The sequence below is a fragment of the Atractosteus spatula genome, chromosome 2 (genome assembly GCF_055471065.1).
Source record: "Atractosteus spatula isolate fAtrSpa1 chromosome 2, fAtrSpa1.hap1, whole genome shotgun sequence".
NCBI lineage: Eukaryota > Metazoa > Chordata > Actinopteri > Semionotiformes > Lepisosteidae > Atractosteus > Atractosteus spatula.
Window position 1 is genome coordinate 32,809,563 of NC_142707.1, and position 20,356 is coordinate 32,829,918.

Sequence of the window (20,356 nt, forward strand, 5' to 3'; positions counted from 1 at the left end):
CGTGTAGGAGCCGATGTGTGTGTCGCGTCTCGTCTGCTAATACCTAGTGACGGGTGCACTGAGACAGACACGGACGCGTGTGGCCAGGACGTGCTCACTGAGTTGTACGCTTCACGAAACCTCTCGCCTCTCTCTCTCTCGCTCAAGTTGAACTCGAGTTCAGATGTTGCGCTTTTAATTTGATAGGAGAAATATTCTCGGTAACAACTTCGTTTGGAAATAACGCCGCTCGCAATCTTAGCAAAGCGAAAACTCAAAAATGGAGCAGTGTTTCGTGTATACACTTGTACATGTACACCATATACCATATGCATGTAGGCATGATCTGTAAAGACAACAAAATACAGTAACACAGGATGAACTGTAAATGCCCCTGAATTTTGTTTTTCTGGTATCTGAAACCAGCAGTTCAATCTTCACTTCATCTTCTCCATGATCCATTTGTATCCTTTGTGGATATTTGGTAATTTTGACAGTCATTTTAAGATTACAAGATAAAAAAAATGTTTATCACATAACATATAGTAGTGCATTTATGAGCGCTTTTAAAATATTCTTGACATTTTCAACAAGTCAACCTTAACCTAAGCCTCATTCAACTAGCAGCATCTAGATTATTGTAGTTTCCTGTTTGTTTGTTTTTAATCAGTCATGATGGCAATAATTTGTCTCGCTGTTATCAGGGTGGGTGTGTGCAGTGACCTTGAAAGAGTCGCATTCACCGTCCTCATACATTTTCGCGAACGGGCAGAATACTACTATACTATATCATATCATATGTGCAATATGTATTCTAGGCTTCACAGTTGACAGTTGAGCTATAAAGTGACTTTGACAGGCCAGTCAGGTAAAGGGAAACAAAGTCAGACACAGAAACAAAAGTTTCCATGCCAAAGCCAGAGAATCAAATGTCAAACATAGATTACATCAGACTGAAGTGTAGTACCTATCGGTGTAGCCTCCTGAACCACAAGGTAGCCACATGGTAAATTTGTGAATGCAGAATATTGCCACCCACTGAGTCTCTGGAAGTATGATGGTGCAGTGGTTAGCGTTACTGCTGGGGCTCTGCATTCAATTCCAACCCTTGGGTGCTGTCTGTGTGGAGTTTGCATGTTCTCCCTGTATTTTTGTGGGTTTCCTCCGGGTGCTCTGGTTTCGTTCCACAGTCTAACGACATACTGGTAGGTTAATTGACTTCTGGGAGGAAACTGGCTCTGGTGTGAGAGTGTGTTCAAGTACCCTGTGTGTACCCTGCCTTGTGCCCGTTGCATGCCAGGATGGGCTCCAGCTCTTCTGTAGTTTCAATTTGGAAGAAACAGCTAGAAAATAGATGGATGATTCATGGCAATAGTACATTACTAATGCCTGCACATTACAGTGCTACAGCTGATAAAAGCAAATAAGAGTCCTAAAAACATTTGACGTCTATATATATATATTTCGTTATAAAAGTAACCCTGGGCTGAATGGAATGGTACCATTGAGATGGTTTTCATTACCAGGGGTATAACAGGATTAGAATAACTCTCAGATCTTACGTTATTGGTATAGTTGTGTATCAAAAGATGCAGTTAAGAAAAGCTGGATGTGCAGCTTGGCCATCAGTTCTGTGGCACAGAAAACTGACACAGAAAACATAGCTGCAACGTGCTCTTTTTTACAGGGCAAGGACATTACCCAAAATCACGAAGCAAAACATGGTCTCTTCCTGAGCTCTACCCAAACAACTTCAATGTCTCTCTCTATAAACAGATGGGCAGTTTAACCATTTTCTTATTCCACAATAAAAAAAGCCCCTGACAACAAATGTTATTCAGCATTGGCTGCTCAATAAACCATACCGTGGTTCTTTTAATGCTCAGTGTATTTCATGGCAACTAATTAAAGAGCTGATTCAAATAAAGTTACCAAGAGTCAAATGAGGAAGGAAAACCTGAACACAGAGTACACCTCCAGGATCAGAAGTGAATAGTGGAGGACCAGGGACTGATAGCAAGTGAGAGGCCCTAAATACACTGTGTGAACAAAGTGTGAATGAATTATTTGAATGTTTTCATTTTAGTAGTACAATTTATGTTGTAGCCAGAAGTGTCGACATTTGTAACGTTCAAATTACTATTCTAAATAGTAAATAAATCTTTCAAGGAATGGTGTGGAGCTTTAGAAATTCCTAGAGGAGAACAATCCCTTTTGCTTGGCTGCTGTCTCACTTGTGAGTAACATTTTTGGTAACATTTTCACATTTGAAGATTTGAGGGAGGTTTATATAATTCCTTGATTTTGATGAATTTTATTTCGTATCAGATTGTGTGTCTCATGACAAATGCAACAGCTTCACCCAATACAAGAGTCTATCCCAGGAAGCAACGGACGCAAGTCAGGATACACCCTGGACGGGTCTCCAGTTGATCGATTTATTTTCCTTTTCTCTAAGCTTGCATTGTACTTTTTGTGTTCTGTGTTTAAAAGTTTCTGTTTTACAAACTTCAAAATTCTCACACTTAGTTTCAGGAAATAATACACTGAAATATGTTGGGTTTTTTTTTGTCATTTTGAAATATCTGCGCTAGTGTACGGAAAATGCCCATGCAGTGCACTTCACTGGGGATTGGTATAAATTATGATAGTATTATAACCCAGTTCATTTTGTTGATATGTGTAGATCATAACAGCAACACACTGTTGGAGTAACAGCTCATACCTTCACCAAGCACTTAGGTTTTATCGTTGTATAAAGGGATTGCGGATATAATTGTAAAAAATGCAAATTCACGCAAAAGATGGATCTGGGAAAACTTTTAATTCCTTTGTGGGACACCAGGTGGCAGCATTTACACACTTCAATTTTTCTTTTAATTTCTTTAAAGCATTTGCCTTCAAGTGTCAAGCGCTGAACACCAACGACATCTCCCTGAAGCATCTCTGATCCCCAGGTCTGTTGTAGCATTGACACTGTGACCGACAGTATCTGGCAGCTTTGAACACATGGGGCCCGGGGCACCTGGGAGCTTGACTTTGGAAACTTTTCATACAGATTCATCTTAGAAGCAAATCTGTTGTAATGGCTGCAATCCAGATCTATGTTACAAGTCAATTCAGAAACACCAAGTGGTATTAACTAGAATAAACATGGATCTGCAATCAGTGAAGTAAAAAAGAAAGACTTCTAAAGATTCAGGACTACAGACTTGTTAAATAAATGTATCCCCTATCACTTCCATCACAATTTCTCATTTTAAAGTTGTACTTTCCCCTTGGATCAGGACTTTGGACAAACAATTTGGTGTTCTCAGCCTTATTGTTCATTCAGATTCACTACCTCGTGAGCGACAGATGTATCCATGTCCCCAGACTCATGTAATCAGCGCTGTCTGGGGTGCTGACTCAGATGACCTCATCATATACATATTGGTTTAAATGTTCAATCTCATCCTGGAACAAACAGAAAAAGCCACTTAAGAGTGGAGAGATGGAGGCACTTGTGAAGATGAATCCTAAGGTAGTCTGGCAGTCTGGAAGAATCGGAGAATAAGATTTCATCCTGGCGGCAGGAAGAGTCTGATGATGGAGGATCATGTGTTTTCATTCACATTTAAGCCCTCCTCTGCTGTTCAAGCCTGTGGCTCTTACGTTCCTGAGATCTGAGTCTACTGGGGCCAGTGTCTTTACAAATTGCAGCCTAACAATGCAGCAGTTTATTGAAGGGTTGCAGGAGTAACTGCTGGCTTAATATAATCACAGGGAGATCCTGGCCAGAGTCCCCACTTTGTCAACAATACTGAAGTAAAGGTCCCGCAATGGCCAGGTAGATTAACTTAATCGCTCTAGTTCCAGAAAAAGGTGATGGTGCTAGTTTTAATGAAAAAAAAAACACTACCATTTCTTAAATTTGAACTATTTTCTACCATTTGATCTTAACAGAAGGTGTTTCTCAAGTCTAAAGTCTAAGACAGTGAGTTATGCTAATTACATGATTTTTGAGTTAATAGCTACACACGTTTAATTCACAATTGTGAACGGCATACAAGATTTCAACATCTTTTGCATCCTCTTAATATTTACCTTGACAGTGCAGCTGATCACCAGTAACCTCTAGAATTACGTCATTGTAATACTGATAGTATTACAGTTTTTAACCAAACTACCTGATTCGTTTCCTTTTTTATTTGACCACAAATTTGATTTGAGAGCACATGTTCATTTACAATGGTGAGACAGTCTAAAGCAGCTTGTTCAACAGTACAACAGCAGTGTGCCCATCTGCTCTGGAGTCCAGATCACTAACTTCTGCTCCAGAAATGTGGGAACTAGTTCTGTAAGTCAAAGTCAGTCTGACTTTTCTGGTAGTACAGGATTAAGGAGTACGAAATGATTCCAGTATTCAGTAACTAGAAGTGAAGCACTGTGCTGTAGGAGGTGGGAAACAGCTCTTACTGGGCTGTTTTAGAATCTTTTCAGAAAGTGGACAGAGAAATTGAAGCAGTAGTCATATGTTCCAGAGCAGCGCAGAAGCAGCGTCTCCCAGCCCACGGTTGCCCTGGGAAACCGGAGCATTCTCACAAGGCTTACCACTGCGACTGGCCTTTCTTTTGGCCCCTTCCTGCTAATCACCAATCAGGACTCGAGTTATCCCATCATCCTTTCCCCTCTACAGTTCAGAAGCGCCTCTGTTGTGACTCTTCATTATCTTTCACTGGCGGTACTGCCAGCACGCCTTTCCACCCCACCCCCCGGCCAGTTCTCTCGGGCTGACTCTTTGGCTGCTTTTACCCCGAGCCGTCCACTTCCACCAAGAAGCACAGACGTTTCTCAAGCTGCCACAGCTGCTTCATCTGTCCGGGATCTTCTCTGCACCGAAGCTGATTTCACTCTTCGCAGTCAGATTCCTCTCCGGCTGCTTAATTCTCGCTGCCTACCTCCATCTATGAGCAGCTTTATTCACCTGGATTTCCAGAGCTCATCTTGCACTGTTTCTGCCCTGCTACTGGGGTAGCTTTCACTCAAACCAGTCTTTCCCCGTGTTTACAACAGCGGACTGCCTTCACTCCCTCTGGCATCCAGGTCCCATCTCGGGCGACCTTTATCTCTTTCTCTCTTTTGTTTTTGACGGCTGCCTTCCAGGATCCCAGCGGAGCCTTCCTTGTTTCTGGGATTCCATCTGGGAGCTCTGTCCCCGACCATGCTGTCCGGGATACTCTTAGAGGAGCAAGAGGTCACGTGAGGAATGGAGATCGGGACATGATTCGGGCCCCGTCTCAGCGGCTGACACTCCTGGCTCAGTCTTGGGCATGCCTGTGGATTCCCTACAGCGCACTGTGGCCTGGTCTTGGGAGGGGACCCCTCTAAGAGTGTGCTTTCCATTCAGTATGACATTGGAGAGACCACCCCGATGTGAGTGTCACGCCCGGCTTCCTTGGTGAACGCCTCTCTGCCTTCCATTGCTCCCTGGGGCTGAGCACAGGTCTGGATCTGGGTAGCTCTCCTCCTTTTATTTCCCCTTTCACTCCTGACCCACCTTCCAGTGCGACAGTGGAGCCCTTCCTGTTCCTGGGTTCTGGTTCTCTCGGGCTCCGTCTGAGAGTTCTGTCCATAGCTGTGCTGTCCGGAGGCTTTCAGTAGCCGAGAGGGGACCAGTGGACGGGTCAGAAGCGGGGACCCGTTTTCAGCAGATGACTATGTCGGTCCCGGTCCCAGTGGTGCCTGGTATTCCGGTTCAGTCTGTATCCAGGTGCTTCCTCGGAGGGCTGTCTTCCAGGAGACCGTGCTGACAGCATACGCCTGGGCTGAGCGTGTGCGCCTTGATTCGACCAGTTCCTGGGGCCCTCCGACTGGACCGCTGCGACCTCGGTTTCCTGCCCGGCCTGGGAGATCCGACCCCTCCGCAACGAGAAACCTACTGGATGATAAAGCACTGCCCTGGCTTTCCCCGGTTTTCCCTGCACTTCCCTTTCCCGAGCTTGCCTGTGTAATGGGAGCCGGTTCTGACTCCTGAATGTGTTGTTTAGGACCTTACGCAGACGGTATAATCCGGAAGTGACTGGAGAAGGGCAACAGGGAAACAAGACAGGAGCAGTACGGGATGACTGACAGGGGGGAGTGAAGTGACGGCAGTGTTCCGGTGGCGCAGGCAAACAAGTCCAAAACAATCCTGAAGGGGGAAACAGGAAGGATTCCAAAGTCCATTGCCGGGAAGTCCATCTGAGACTAACACAGGAACAAGGAAGTAGGAACACGGAAGGGTAAAACCATAACGGAGCCAGGCGCTCCGAGCCCCGGACTCAGCTGGTCAGGATGCCAGGGTGAAGCCTATGCCATCAGGCCTTTCCTGGACCCGCTGGTAGGCGGGCTTCCGGGCGGCCATCTTCCAATGGTGAGCGCAGAGCTTCGGAGGCACGGGGTTTAAATAATACACAAGGAACAAGGGGCAGGTGAACGGAATTATGAAACTAAAATACAAAAAAGGGGTTGGAGAGCCCATCTAGAGGAGGAATGATGATTGCGACAGCCTGCAGCCCTGGCGACTCCAGCGGGCTGTCCTCCAGGTCAGCGCAGCCCCCTTCCCTGGGAGGAGCTCGGCTGAAGGAGTCCGCTCTGAAGCTGATGAGAGAGACGCCCCAGTGTCCCAAGCTGCCTGGCTCTGGTTGGTGGACCTTGGTGGACAACTTCGCTCAAGCCAGGCGCTACGCTTTGCCAGCCTCCTTTCTCTGCTCAAGGTGCAGTGAGCCTTCCTCTCTCTGGTCGCACCCTAGCCTTTTTTCATCCTTGCTCTGTCGGCCCATACTGTTTAATTATCACCTTAAATCCCATATCACTTTCCCTCTCTTGTTCTGGAATTCCTCATCCCTGTTTCTTCGGACCTGGATTCTGACCAGGCACACTTAGGCATAGCCAGGCATAACAGAAGCATTGTAAAGAAATGAAAGCGAAAAATATCGAAGAAAACAGAATTTAACATTCACCAACAAGTGACGTTTTCACAGAACTTTTCAAACCTTGTTTAAATCTTGTAGTCCATTTATTTCTCTTAAGAAATCCAAGGAAGGAGCATCTTTTTGTTTATTTCTGTGTACACTCACAACGAGTTTTAGAATATCTTGAAAAAAGGTCCATGAGGCTAAATATTTTCAAGCTACAAGCACAACCAGCGCAGACTTGGCTCCAAATAAAAATGAGAAGCATATGGGGCAGCCAAGTGAAGGAATTGGACAATATTATTTCTAATATTGATATTACATTTATTTTGACTTCCACTTCTTTTCCTGGAAATGAAGCTTCGATTAGGTATGTATAACATAACTTTGTTTATGGGATAGTCTTTTTTTAAATAATAAAATAGTTTACATCGTTTTAAATGTATGAGTGGTTTATGCTCCAACGTAATAGGTAGCATTTTAAATAAACTTTTTACATGTTTTTTTTGTTTTTAGCTTATTTCTAGATTTAGAATTTATAGACTGTAACATATTCTTTGTTAAAACTTTTCCTTGATGGCTAAGACCTCATCACAGATATCTGTTTATATGTGTTATATACTGTACAACACATTCATATATATAACACTATTAACACATAAACATATATTTATGTTTAGAGTGCTCTAATTGTTGCTTTGCAGCCTTTGAGGCCTGTGCTTGATTCTGCACTGTCAAACATTCAGTACGGAGTTTGAATGTTAAATTCAACATTTAATGTGTTAATGTTAAAGGCTCATATGAGTTTTTACTGGGTGATCTGGCTTCCTCCTGCCTTTCAAAGACATGCTACCCAGGTGAACCGGTCCTTCATAAAATTGTTATTTGTGTGCATGGGGGTGTCCATCCAGGCTCAGGGTGAAGTACTGAGTTACACCCTAGAACGTCTTTGCAGATCAACAACCTTGAACTCCCTTCTCTGTTTGTTTTTCTGGTGATTTTTGCTTAAGTGCAGAGGTGTTTTTGTAAAGCTTCTGTATTCAAGCAGCATTGGTCTCCCAGTATTCCCAGCACAGATACACATCAAATGTCAATACTTCAGGAAGATGAAATAATGGACATTTCACTACCTGGACAGGCACAGGTTTGGTAGGCATGCTGTTGGTTTCCTGTCATAAGAATCAGATGAAAACAAAATGCAGCAGGGGTTTGTGATTAACTTTGGATTGCATAGTTGAAATGCTTTTTTCTGAAAACTTTTGATAGAATTTGCTACAGCCTCACTTGAGGTAAAATATTTTCTTTGCCTTCACTCATTTAATCTTTGGAATGCTTTCTGAAGTAGGGAAAATCTACAGGACTGCTGCAGTACTTAAATACCAAAGAGGCCATTTCATCATTGTGAACAGCAAAGAGCTACGTGCAGGAGCCGATGTGAAGGAGCTTTAATATCAATCAAAACACTGATCTTACAAGCCAGTCTTGCAAAATGCACCCGCAATAGGGCAGCTTTGAAGAGAGCATAAAGAGTTCAAAATGAGACTGCAAAACGGTTTGGGCGAAAATGCTTTTCACACACAGCATTTAGAGAAGAGTGCACAGATCTGTGAAATACTGTTTGTGAAAAGAGAGGGAAAAGAATTCCATGAAAAGCTGGGTTATTAATTTACAACTTCGGCAATCATACTAAGAGTAAAAAAGGAATGTGTGAGATGGACAGACAGACATGAGTGATCAGAAATTACAATTGTAATGAGGAAGTGAAGATGTTAGAATACAAACCCATCTACATGTTTTCAACAACCGCATCACAGATTACCCTTGATGTGACTACTCCTTCCAGGTGGAATCAGACCGTGACAGACCAGCAGTAATTAGGGTAGTAGTTTCATCTGACTTGCCACTATTGTGTGTAAATAGGTTCACATGTGGTGCATTAGTTGATTGCCGAAGTGCTGAAGGCCACACGCTCACATGGGGCTACTTTAGTTTTTATTTGATGTATAAGGGGACTCAGAGTGATGGTGGTTGTTGGGTTGTTAGGTTTTTTGTGTATATTGAAGAACTTTGTTAGAATAAAATCTCCTTGCACAGTCTTTTCTCATCCATGGTGCTTCTTCCACATGCTCAGTCCTCATGAGCCACTGGCTGAAAAAAAGAGCTCACGCCGACTTTCATTTAGTATGTAAATATAATGCAAATACTATTAACGCGTTGTCATTTTTCACACCAGTTTATTATTTAATAAAACTTAAAACAGATGCAAGTTTTGCACACCATTGTTATGGCCACAGAATTTCAATCAGACAGGCAATGTGAGAATGTGTGTGAGATGTCCAAGGTAGATGACTGTGGAGTTTGATCGTATAAGCAGCAAGGGTTGAACTGCAGTGTCTACAACTTTGTGCTAGCTTCTTTCTTAATCGTCCCAAGTCTTTCATTTTATACGCACATTATTCGCCTCATCACGTTCAAATGAGAACTTTCATGTCAATTAAAGGTGTATACAATATATTAAAAATCAAATCCAAAAGGATCGGAAAATAAAAATAGCAGCTAAACAATTCTCAACTCTGAATTAATGCAACACGTTCGATCCTCTATGATGGATTAGTGTTTGTTCATTTCCAACAGGCCTGAACTCTGAGAACTAGATGTATTGGCTTCTCTACTTGTAACAACTTCAGCAGTCCCTTTAGTTAGTTACATTCTACTGCAACACCACAAAAGTGCTCCTGTACAGTGATCATCAGGGATAAATATTGAACACCCTTAATATCCATGTTTTCTTAAGACTAAAATGATACAGAATCCTGGCTACTTCCTGACTGAGAACCATCTCTTTAAGAATGCAAGTAGTTTTATAAAAAATATATCAATCCTTCACCAACCATCTATAACATTCACATGCTCATGGGACACATGTATGGAAAGAGGCTAATCTCACAGCATATTGAAAATAGCCTTCCATTATTATTACGACTGCCATATTTCTTATTTTTAAGATAGCCCCTGCCCCCCCCCAATCTAAAAGAACAGAAACAAACAAAAATAAAAATTCTTCATGCTGTCTCTAAAAACACAAATAAGCCATCAAAAACAACTTGCAATGTATTAACTTGTCATCACCATCGTTCGGTCATTTTTTGTTTTCAGTTGATTACTGTTAAAACAAAATGCAAAGTGCAAGTAAAGTCATTAAGAAAAAAATATACAAATTAAATATCTTTTTGTTTAGTTTTTTTCACTATAATACAGTCTCAGTCGTAGAGGGACAATGGGATGGACACAACAGTGGAATCTGTATGAAGAGAGGGAGTATGGTGTCATTGTTATGCTGAAGGCCTTTTACAAATTCCAGCACATCCAGAATAGGGTTAAAAATCAGAATTGCACAGGCCAGGCAGCAGTCAGATTCAGGAGATTCGTCTCTTCTTTTACTTTGAATTATATACAGCTTTGTTCATTATCTTACCCCACATTTGTATCATTTGTTCATTCAGTAATGTTTTTTTACACCATGCTGAAATGTCTAGGAATCAGTCACTGTCACTAATATGTGTCTGTGTGGGAAAAAGCTGTACAACCTAGGAAGTTATTATGTAGTTGTGGGTGAACAGCGGGGGTAATCTCATGTTAGAAGACAGGGGAGAAAGGAAAAGAGATATATAGATAGAAGGGTCAGGGAAAGATACAGAGAGAAAGGTGAAAAGAAAGACCAGGATAAGGCAGAAGTAATGTTGAGTTTAATATTCATCTTGGTCCTCGTGTGGTTGTTCGTCAATGTCTTCATCTTCTGGAGCAGCAAATCCTTCCTGAAATGGAAAGCACAGAGTTCCATTTAGAGGGCTCTGGGACCTAAGACAGAGTGCACTGGTTTTTCCAGGGCTCAGCAGTACTAACGGGATTTGTAGGTCCAATCTTTGATTTAATTTTGAATGTGTTGCGTTGTACCAAATGGATCTGCATTCACACGAGCTCAGTTTTGTCTCACGGTTCTGATCATCCTTTCAGGCAGGATCATTCAGGCTAGATTATTCTAAAAACATCAATGAGCTACATTTTAGTTTACTGAGCTGTTTTGTCTCAGATGTCTTCTGACGTTCCTTTTAGACAGGATCTTTCAATTTGAAGGAACCATCTTAGCGTTTCATTGAAACCAGATCCCATCCTGCTTTTTTCGATCCCATCAGTACAACTGACCCCAACACAATCTACATACATACAACATAATATACTGGCCCAACACAAAGACTCCTTATACCCACCCTACACCATGCACAAAGCAGGCTTGAAAATGACACAATGCACTAAAGTTTCATCTTCCTTTTTTTAAAAAAACCTCAACAACACTACCTTAAATTCAACATACAGGCCCTATTCTCCAATATTTGCTATAATATTTAAACAAAAACAGGTGGTACCCTTGTGCTAGTCAGTTACAGTAGAAGAGCTCTATGTTAAATACCAATAGGATATTGGCACAATTTGCATTCCCAAGCCTAAATCATAATCTTTGTGGCAGATTTTGACTTCCAAAAAGCAACTTGCCAGTAAGATGGGGATTTGAAACAATTTCAAACCACAAACGTAACAGAATGAACATCCAGGCATTTAATGACAAAATGCAGATCTGGTTTGCAATTAGCCTCAATGCGCCCTGGTTGTAAACTGGACATCAGATTACAAACTGATATTTTGCTACTGGAATTTCACATTGTTGATGGACAGTGGTTTGAACACATTGGAAAAAAGGGCCTGAGTGTGTGCTGAAGAGACACAGCTATTGTGTGAATCGGTTTTCTAGACAGAAGACTCTCTAGGAAGAACTCACCCAGGAACCAGAAAATATCAGTTTAGCATATCTGACGTAGAAGCCAGTTTCATCAATAAAGTATTAACCAGAAAATTCACTGCTAATAATAGTAAACATGAACATACATGCTGTGTGTTCTAAAGTCTACGATCAATGCCTTTTTAGTATGGATCCACCTCTATTTAGCCAACAAAAATATAGATCACTGAAGGACTTACAGTAGTTAGTCGAGTTTTACATTATTATACTACAAAACACCAATTGCTACAGTTTTTTGCACTTATAAACATAGTGCTCAATGGCAAAATGACAAAAATATGAAGAATGAATACCTTTGCTGTAGATATTTAAACTACAGCACCTTATTGTAGTTTAATTTTTTTCAGGGCAGAATTAATGTATAATAACCTGTCAAACTGTAAAGTATGTACTATATATGGTCTTAATTTCATATGTAAAAATCAAGTAGAAACAATCCAGTTTGTGTATCAACGGTGAGAGTTTGTCTGCTTACCTCTCATGTTCTCTTGACTACTGCTAGCACGTAAGATCAAATGCTTCTAACAAGTCATGATCACTGGAGCAAGAATTGTAATGGAACTACAGGAAGCTATGAGGAGGGTCGGACAGGTACCTCTGTAGCGTAGAGAATCTCTATAATCCTGGAGATGACTGGGTTATTTTCACTTTCATGTTCCTGGCATATCAGCTCGATGTCCCTTAGTTTACTGAAGTAGAAATCTCTCTCCTTTTCCAGACCGTCAACTGTCAATTTCAGTTCCATTAACTGGAAAAGAGAAAGGGATAATGATTTCCCTGCATTCATTTGCTTTCTTTCTTTTCACCATGGCTGGGTGGTTTCTTGTGTACATTTAAACTGTATACTTTAATTAAGTAAAACTTAAAAATGCTAAGCAAATGCTGAATAATACACTATTTTTAGTCAGCATACTGTATTTATGGGATCCATAATAAATTATATGATTAAATATTGGGATTTAGAAATAAAAACACTATAAGCACTGATTTATTTTAAAAAATGCTCTACAAGTTCTGAAAATACTATTCAGACATTTTGGAATACAGGTCCTTGTATTAATGCACACTTATTCAAGAGGCTGTCCTCTGTTTTAGTCTGTTTTAGCTCAACTGTGCGTTGTTTCATTAAACAGTTCCAATTAAAATTCATTAAATTATCATTACTGCCACTTACTATGCTATTTGGATTATGCTTTGCATTAAAAAAAATAATATAGGGAAGTATGTCTCAAATAATTAGTATAGATTTTTAAATAAGTGAAATAATGCATTGCATGGCCATTTTTGCAGAATGTTAAATGACACATTTAGTCTTCCTTAAAGCATGCTGCACCTTGCTAGTGTCTGCAAGCAGAACTTATATTTAACTTATTTATATATAACTTATATTTATAACTTAAATTATATACAATCTTCACAAAGTATTTATTTATCATAAAGTGGGTTTCTTGGCTACCTCTCAAGGAGATTATTCTTTTTATGCACCACAAGAAAATCAAGACCTACAAGTATGACTGTGTTGACACTATAAAATCTGGAAAGTTCTGGGTTCAGAGCTGGTTGTGGATTCAAATCACAATATGTGTCCCAAGGGTGCTACTGTTGTATCATTGAACGTGAGTGAGTTTTTAAAATAAATGACTTCAGTAAAATGCCCAATACAAATGTAAGTTGCTTTGTCAGCCAAATACTTTACATTAATTTAGATGTAGAATAGGACGGATGATATATGGAACTTACAGAAAACAGATGGCAACAGCTTATAGATATTCTCCTTGAAGCACAGAACACATTTCTCTGACAAGTAAATCAAAGTCAGAAAAGCGGTGGGCCAAATGTTTAAATAAATTACAAGGACTATAAGGAGAAAGCACTTTCAAAAAGAGCAAGACAGTTAAAGAAAAGAAGTACACTGATCTGCAAGCACAGGTTAAAAAGGATATTAGAATGACCCGAAGAGCAGTAAAAATAATGTTCCAAATAAGTCGTAGAAGTATTTTTCAGTATTAGAACTGAAAAAGGATAGTAATGGAGGAAGTAAATATTTCAGAAATAAAGTTGGTAATCTTTTGTCTGATAAGCCATTTACAAAACTCTTTCAGCAGGCAGGGAGACAGGGGTAATATCCACTGATTGGAAGTTGCTGATATACAGAAGCATCCATCCATAAAACATTTTGACAAAACAGAACTAGTAATTATCGGCCAATACATCTTCTATAACATGGAAGGATATGGAAATAATCAGAACTGAATAAGACAATCATCTGTATAGCAATGCCAAAGATTCCAAAGAAAGATAAGGATGTAGCCATCTCTCGATTTGCGAACGTAATTTGTTTCAGGAATACCGCTCGTAAGGTGAAAATTCATAAACCGAAAATGAAATGGCCTCTGACTAGTTCCCGAGTACCACATAAATGTATACCAATAATTTACTTGGATATTTTAGTATAGTACCATCATTAAAATAAGAACAATCACACTGATTTATGATAATTATTAGCTATGTAACCAAGAGGCATGGTGTCACAGTGGTTAACATTGCTGCCTCACAGCTCTGGGGTCCTGGGTTCAATTCTGGACCTGGGGTTCTATCTGTATGGAGTTTGTATGTTTTCCCCATGATCACATGTGTTCCCTCCAGGTGCTCTGGCCAAAAACATATTGGTAGGTTAACTGGCTTCTAGGAAAATTGGTCGTGATGTGAGTGTGTGCAATTGTGACTATGTGTCTGCCCTGCGATGGACTGGGTATATACTGCCTTGAGCCCAAGGCTTGCTGGGATAGCCTCTGGCTCCCCTGCAAACTAAATTGGACAATGAGGTTAGAAAAAGGGTGGATAGACGGATGCAGAAGAGCAAAATTCCAGGAAATCTTTGCACGAATGTAATATTTAAATTTAAAGACAACTGTAACGAAACAGTTCTTTCCGGACCCTATGCGGACGACACAATCCGAAGTAGTGAGGAAACAATTGGGAAAAAGGTCATGCACGAATACGGGGATGAAAACAGGGGGGCGTGTCCAAAGTGCGCTGTGCACGGGGGAGGTGTGGCCAAGGCAAACAATCCAAAGGTAATCCAGATGGGGAATCCAAAAACACAAGCATAAGTCCATGGCTAGGCGATCCATCCAAGAGATTAAAACCAGAAACCGGGTCGGAACCGGCAGGGGGAACAGGAACAGAAACTTAAAAACATGACAGAACAAGACTCATCAGGACCCGGGCTCACACGATACGGAAATCAGATGCAGAGCCCGGAACTGACTGAGTGTCTGGCTTTTAAGGGGAACGGGAAGGAGGCTGGAACAAGGGGCAGGTGCACAGAATTAAGTCCAAAGTGAAAAGAGCCGGAGCGCCCTTAAGGAGGAGGGACTACAATCGTGACAACAACTAAATCATTTATCTCACTCAGTACCATTTAAAAGAACTCAACTGAATCCCCTCGCCAAGCCATTCAAGATCTCAGTAAAGGGTTACCTGTTGGTTGAGCTCCATGATCTGAGCGTCTGTGTCACTGCCACCATTTCTGGCCACGGGAGGGTTCTTTCTGATGCCCACAGATGGGGTTGTGTTGACGTGCCTCTGAGGTGCAGGCATGTTCTTGGGTGCTGTAGGGGATGTCCTCTGGGGCACTGGACGACACACATCGACAGATTATTTACAGCTGATTTCTAGTTGGTTCTTGGAGGGAAATGAAATGCTAAAATGCTTAGTTTCACTGCATGCATTAAAAGGTTGTTTTTTTTAAATTTAGTCCAGCAAGCATAGCAGAAACAGGAGAGGAGGTTTCCAAAAACACAGGGACAACTGGACGTGCATAGCCTATTCTGCAACAACACACTCCTGTGTTTGATCAGTGCTTTCCAAAAGATCTAGGAAGTGAGGCATAAATGGAACACTAAGTGTGGAATTGTCAGCGTATAAGCATGTTATCTATTAAAAATGAAGCAAGATTTGTAAAACGTGCATTGATATTAGGAGTTGTTCAGAGACTAAAAAGCCAGAACTAATGCAATTTGCATCTGATCTACTAGAAATGCTGAATTTTGCTGTCGAGCACCAGGCTTTGGAGCAGTCAGAGCAGGGTAGGCAGAGCAAACTTTATGACAAAACAATGCAGTTTCCCTATAATATTCTGATTTTGGATACAGCAACATTTAGGCATGTATACATTAAGTGCAATGTGCCTTTGTATCTCAGCAAAACTGTCACAGCACAAAACTACTGCACAAGCAGAAGTGCGGCGCTTTTGATAAGTGGTTTGATTGGGACAAGACAAAAGGTCTGTCAGGCCAAAAACAGAAAAGCCATTAAGCTAATGTTATCTTTTCATTGGGAATGGCAGTAATCTCTTCACCTGATTGCTTTCATTGTTACTGTACCCCTTCCTATAGGTTACATCCTTTGATATGTTTGGGATGAAGCAGTAATTTCAATAGGGCAGCACTGCTTCTTCTACGTTTTCTTTCAAAATTAAACGTGAAAAGGTTAATCGGGTGGCATTCCAATATGCTGTTTAATCATGGAAGGCTGAAAGTAAGCAAAATGGTGTCAGAGATAAAATAATATTTATTGCTCATAGAAGCACATGGATGGACAGGGCAGAGGCATTCTGCAGGTCATCCGCAAACCAGTAGCCAGAGCGCGTTCTTATCATTTGGAACAAGCGTTGCGTGAAAGACAGCTGACATTTAACCAGTGTGTTACCTGGAGTGCCATAAGGTTTCTTGGGTTTGTTGAAAATTTGTTCACCTGGATTGGGAGAAGGGGCCACATCCTGACCCTGTCTTGCCAGCATAGGGTCATAGTCCTTCCCATCATAATTGGCATCAAACAACTTCTTGAACCACTGCACAAACTCAAAGTTGTCCTGGAACTTTCCTTTTACTAATTTTTCTACTGGAATTATCTGAAAGGAATTAAAAGGGGACATTCTGAAATGGCTTGTTATTGTTAGTACAGGACTCTAACAATGAATCCAGAATGCTCAAGTGTAAAACAAGATACTGTAGCAGTACACAGAATTTTCTGTTTTCCAAGTGCCCATGTTCTGCTACTGTATCTTCTGACATTAGTTAAAGAAGGCTAGGCAATAAAGGAAAAAAAAAGTTAAAATACTGTTCTAGCAAACTTAAAGAAACATACAACTTCAGATAGAAGATGAGAGGATGAGTACATACCACTTATTTCATGAGAAAAAGAGACCTTTAATATCGAGTTGTTCCTCTAACAATAAATACTTTATCAGAAGTTTTCAGCCCTCTCTAAAGTCTCCTTTTTGTGTGAGGTATTGGTGAGGTATTTTTTAATTCTTTAACTTCAGAAAGAGGATCGATGGATTGACGGAGATGATAGTAAATGACTGTGACCGGCCTACCTCTTCACAGGTGCCTCGTGAGGCCTAAACACATGGAAATAACAATGGACAGCCAAGATACCTGTGCTAAGAGAATTGATTTAACAAATGTGATGATCTCACCACACAAACGTCTCCTTTTAACTAACCCACACCAACTGCCACAGTGAGTACCAAGCTATATAATTATATTACAAACTAAACTAAAGTGGGAAGCACAGTAGATCAGTGGTTAGCATTGCTGCCTTGTATCACTGGGCCATGGATTCAATTACAGCGCTAAGGTGCTATCTGTGTGAAGCATGCATGTTCTTCCCAGGTTTGTGTGGGTTTCCTCCCACAATCCAAAAACATACTTTGGCTTCTGGTAAAACTGTCCTTGGTACGAGTATGAGCGTATCTGTGTTTGTGTCTGTCGGCCCTGTGATGGACTGGTGTCCCATCTAGGGTGTACCCTGGGTGTTCCTATTGCTTGATGGGACAGGCTCTGGCCCTCCCGTGACCCTGAATAGGAAGAAGTGGTTAGAAAATAAATGGGTGGATGGACTAATCTAATTTAATCTAGATTCACCACATGTAAAAATGTGTTTCTCAGCCCTTCGCCAATTAACTAATGAATCAATGCATCATAGGTGAAGCTATACAGTATATACACACAACAGAAACTCTGACCACTTCTAGTGGCAGCTGAAATCACTATCCTCATTACTGCTGGTCTGCCACAATAATGTACCTCGGAATTTGTGGCTTTCACCTCATAACTCATTATTTTTCATTTTTAAGGTCACTAATGATTGCCCTTTCAGCCTTTTAAGCACTTTCAGAGTTTGTTCATTGGCTTAGGAAAGAGAAATGTGAAACCCTCTTTAGAACCAGTTACTTTTGTAACTCTAACACTTGTAGTAAATAATTTAAGTGGCAAACCTAAATTGAGGTTATCTTGACAAATATTGACAGGTGTATTATAACTTTTGATAACGTTTGAGTGTGATTAAGGTTATATTGGAGAGCCATATGGCATAGAACGAGTCATTATGAGAGAAAGTTAAAGACTGATGTACTATTATTAGACTAAGACTATAAGACTTTAAAATACATTTCTTTTTTTTTTTACCAGCTTAAGTGAAGAATTACCAAATGTATTTGTACAAAAACACAATGTGCATACAGACCAGCAAACTGCAAACCTATGACATACCAAACAGAAAAATCAGAGAACTGAGAAAAACTAAACTACTGAATTATTACTGATTATTTTAATTTGGTGAATAAATATATCTTTTTTTATCAGCATTCACCAGTCCAGTGAAATGTCTTGATACAAGTAGTGTTGGCCTTATAATAAAATCCCATTAGACTGTAGAAGGTCTGTTAGCGACTACAACCCCGTTGACATTAATGGGGCTAAGGAGCTTGTTATCATGAAGAGAGTTCTCAGTGGATTGGAAAGGTTCTCAGTCCTGACTATCTCTCTGGTAAAATACAATAACATGATTAAGAATCTTATAAGCAAATGCAAGCCCTATGACCACAGACTCTTGATTTACAGTACTGTCACTGTCAAGAAACCAATTCTGACAATCATATTTTGAGGATTGTACTTTACTATCAGTGCCTATTTTGGTAAGGTTGGTTGATGCTTTTAGGTCTATTGTGTAGTTCACATTCTTTTAAAGCTATAAAAACAATTCCAGTAATCTGGTTTCCCTTCACATGTAGCAGTTTGATATTTGAGCACAGTTTACATTTCAGGTTATGTCTCAATAACTCAATAAGGAGACTGAAAGATTTGTTACCATACTTGATTAAATACAAGCGAAGGCCTATTCCCTTATATTAAATCAGCCCTTCTATGGTTGATAGATCTCATAAGGTAATGCTATTTTGCTTATATATTATTACTTAAAAAATGTTCACGATCATTACTTTTTATACAAAGTTTGTGTAATATGTTCAGAAATTTGCTACTGTTAAGACTTGGATTTACATGGATTTGCTTTATGTATTGTATCTATCGAACGCAGTAATATGAAATAATAAATACAATAGCCATGTTTGCTGAAAACATACAGTAGATGGACAATTAAACACCAAAAAAGCTCTGATTTTCTCCTTACATGGTTAACAAGGTACTGTATGTTTCACATATCTCTTTCAGCAGAGGATGTCAATTTATCAATTAATGAACGCATTACTAGCAACTCCAGCTGCCATACATTGGGGTTGAATGTACTAGGGCTGAAATGAAATACTTGTTAAATGTTTCATTAATAGTTTGCTAAATGTTCACATATACTGTAAATACAAAGGATCTAAAACCGGGCCTCATAAATCCGAGGGTCTGGAGTCCAGTAGGTTTTCTGTCTCTCTTTAAATTGGCAGCAACTGAAGGGTGCAAAGAAAAGATCGATTGGACCATCCATCCACATTCTAGCTTTATCCAATACAATGTCGCCAGTCCATCACAGGGCACACACAGAGTCAAAGACACACACTCACACCAGGGCCAGTTTTCCAAGCCAGTTCACCAACATGTATGTCTTTGGACTGCAGGAGGAAACCAAAGTACCCCGTATAAACACACACAAAACCGTGGAGAACGTACAAACTCCACACAAATAGCACCCAGAATTCAGAATTGAACCAAGGGCCCCTAGTGCTGCAAGGAACTACTGTGCCACTGTGACACACTCAATTGGACCCATTCATCTAGCTCAATTCATCACTGCTCCCTGTTGAAGTGTGGATTATAACTGTATTGGAAAATCTGCTGAATTCTGGACTGGAACAGAATAAGGGATCAAATATTTTTTTCTTCCCAGCTCTTCTTTTTGCATCTGTTTCAATGTTACAGTTACAGCTGACAGAATGACAGGAATTGAAAATGAAAGCTGTTAGGAGAGCTTTGTTGTCAATTCCAGGAATAAGTAGAACAGTGTTTTTTAATAACTTGACATAAGGATGGCAACAGGTTAGTAAAATAAGGGTGACTGGACAGGAGCAATTGCCTTTAGTACCACAAAAATGACACAATCAGCTAAGGACTCAACTCACTTTATCAACACTCATTTTCTTAAAAGCTGCCTGTAGTACTTTAAAGTTGTGTATGTACTCATGTTCCAGCTTGGCTTGGAATTTGACTTTCTTCAGGTGTACGCAACCGGGAAAAAGCATGTCCATAAACTGGCAGTACGCAGCTCCTGGAAAGAAAAAGAGACACGTCTG

General features: G+C 40.4%; 1 protein-coding gene across 2 annotated transcripts in view; it reads right to left on the minus strand.

Annotated features, from left to right (window-relative positions):
- Window positions 1-9,131: 9,131 nt before the first annotated feature.
- The window catches only part of mapre3b (microtubule-associated protein, RP/EB family, member 3b), a 94,344-nt gene continuing 83,119 nt past the window's right edge, over window positions 9,132-20,356 (minus strand). The window contains exons 4-8 of one of the 2 annotated variants that reach the window (XM_088927584.1): window positions 20,186-20,331; window positions 16,483-16,684; window positions 15,253-15,407; window positions 12,365-12,517; window positions 9,132-10,729 (exon numbers count right to left, since the gene is read on the minus strand). In XM_088927584.1, the coding sequence (XP_088783710.1) occupies window positions 10,661-10,729; window positions 12,365-12,517; window positions 15,253-15,407; window positions 16,483-16,684; window positions 20,186-20,331 (725 nt within the window). In that variant the 3' untranslated portion in view covers window positions 9,132-10,660. The remainder of the gene's footprint in view (window positions 10,730-12,364; window positions 12,518-15,252; window positions 15,408-16,482; window positions 16,685-20,185; window positions 20,332-20,356) is intronic. The other variant, XM_088927592.1, reaches the window with a different exon arrangement.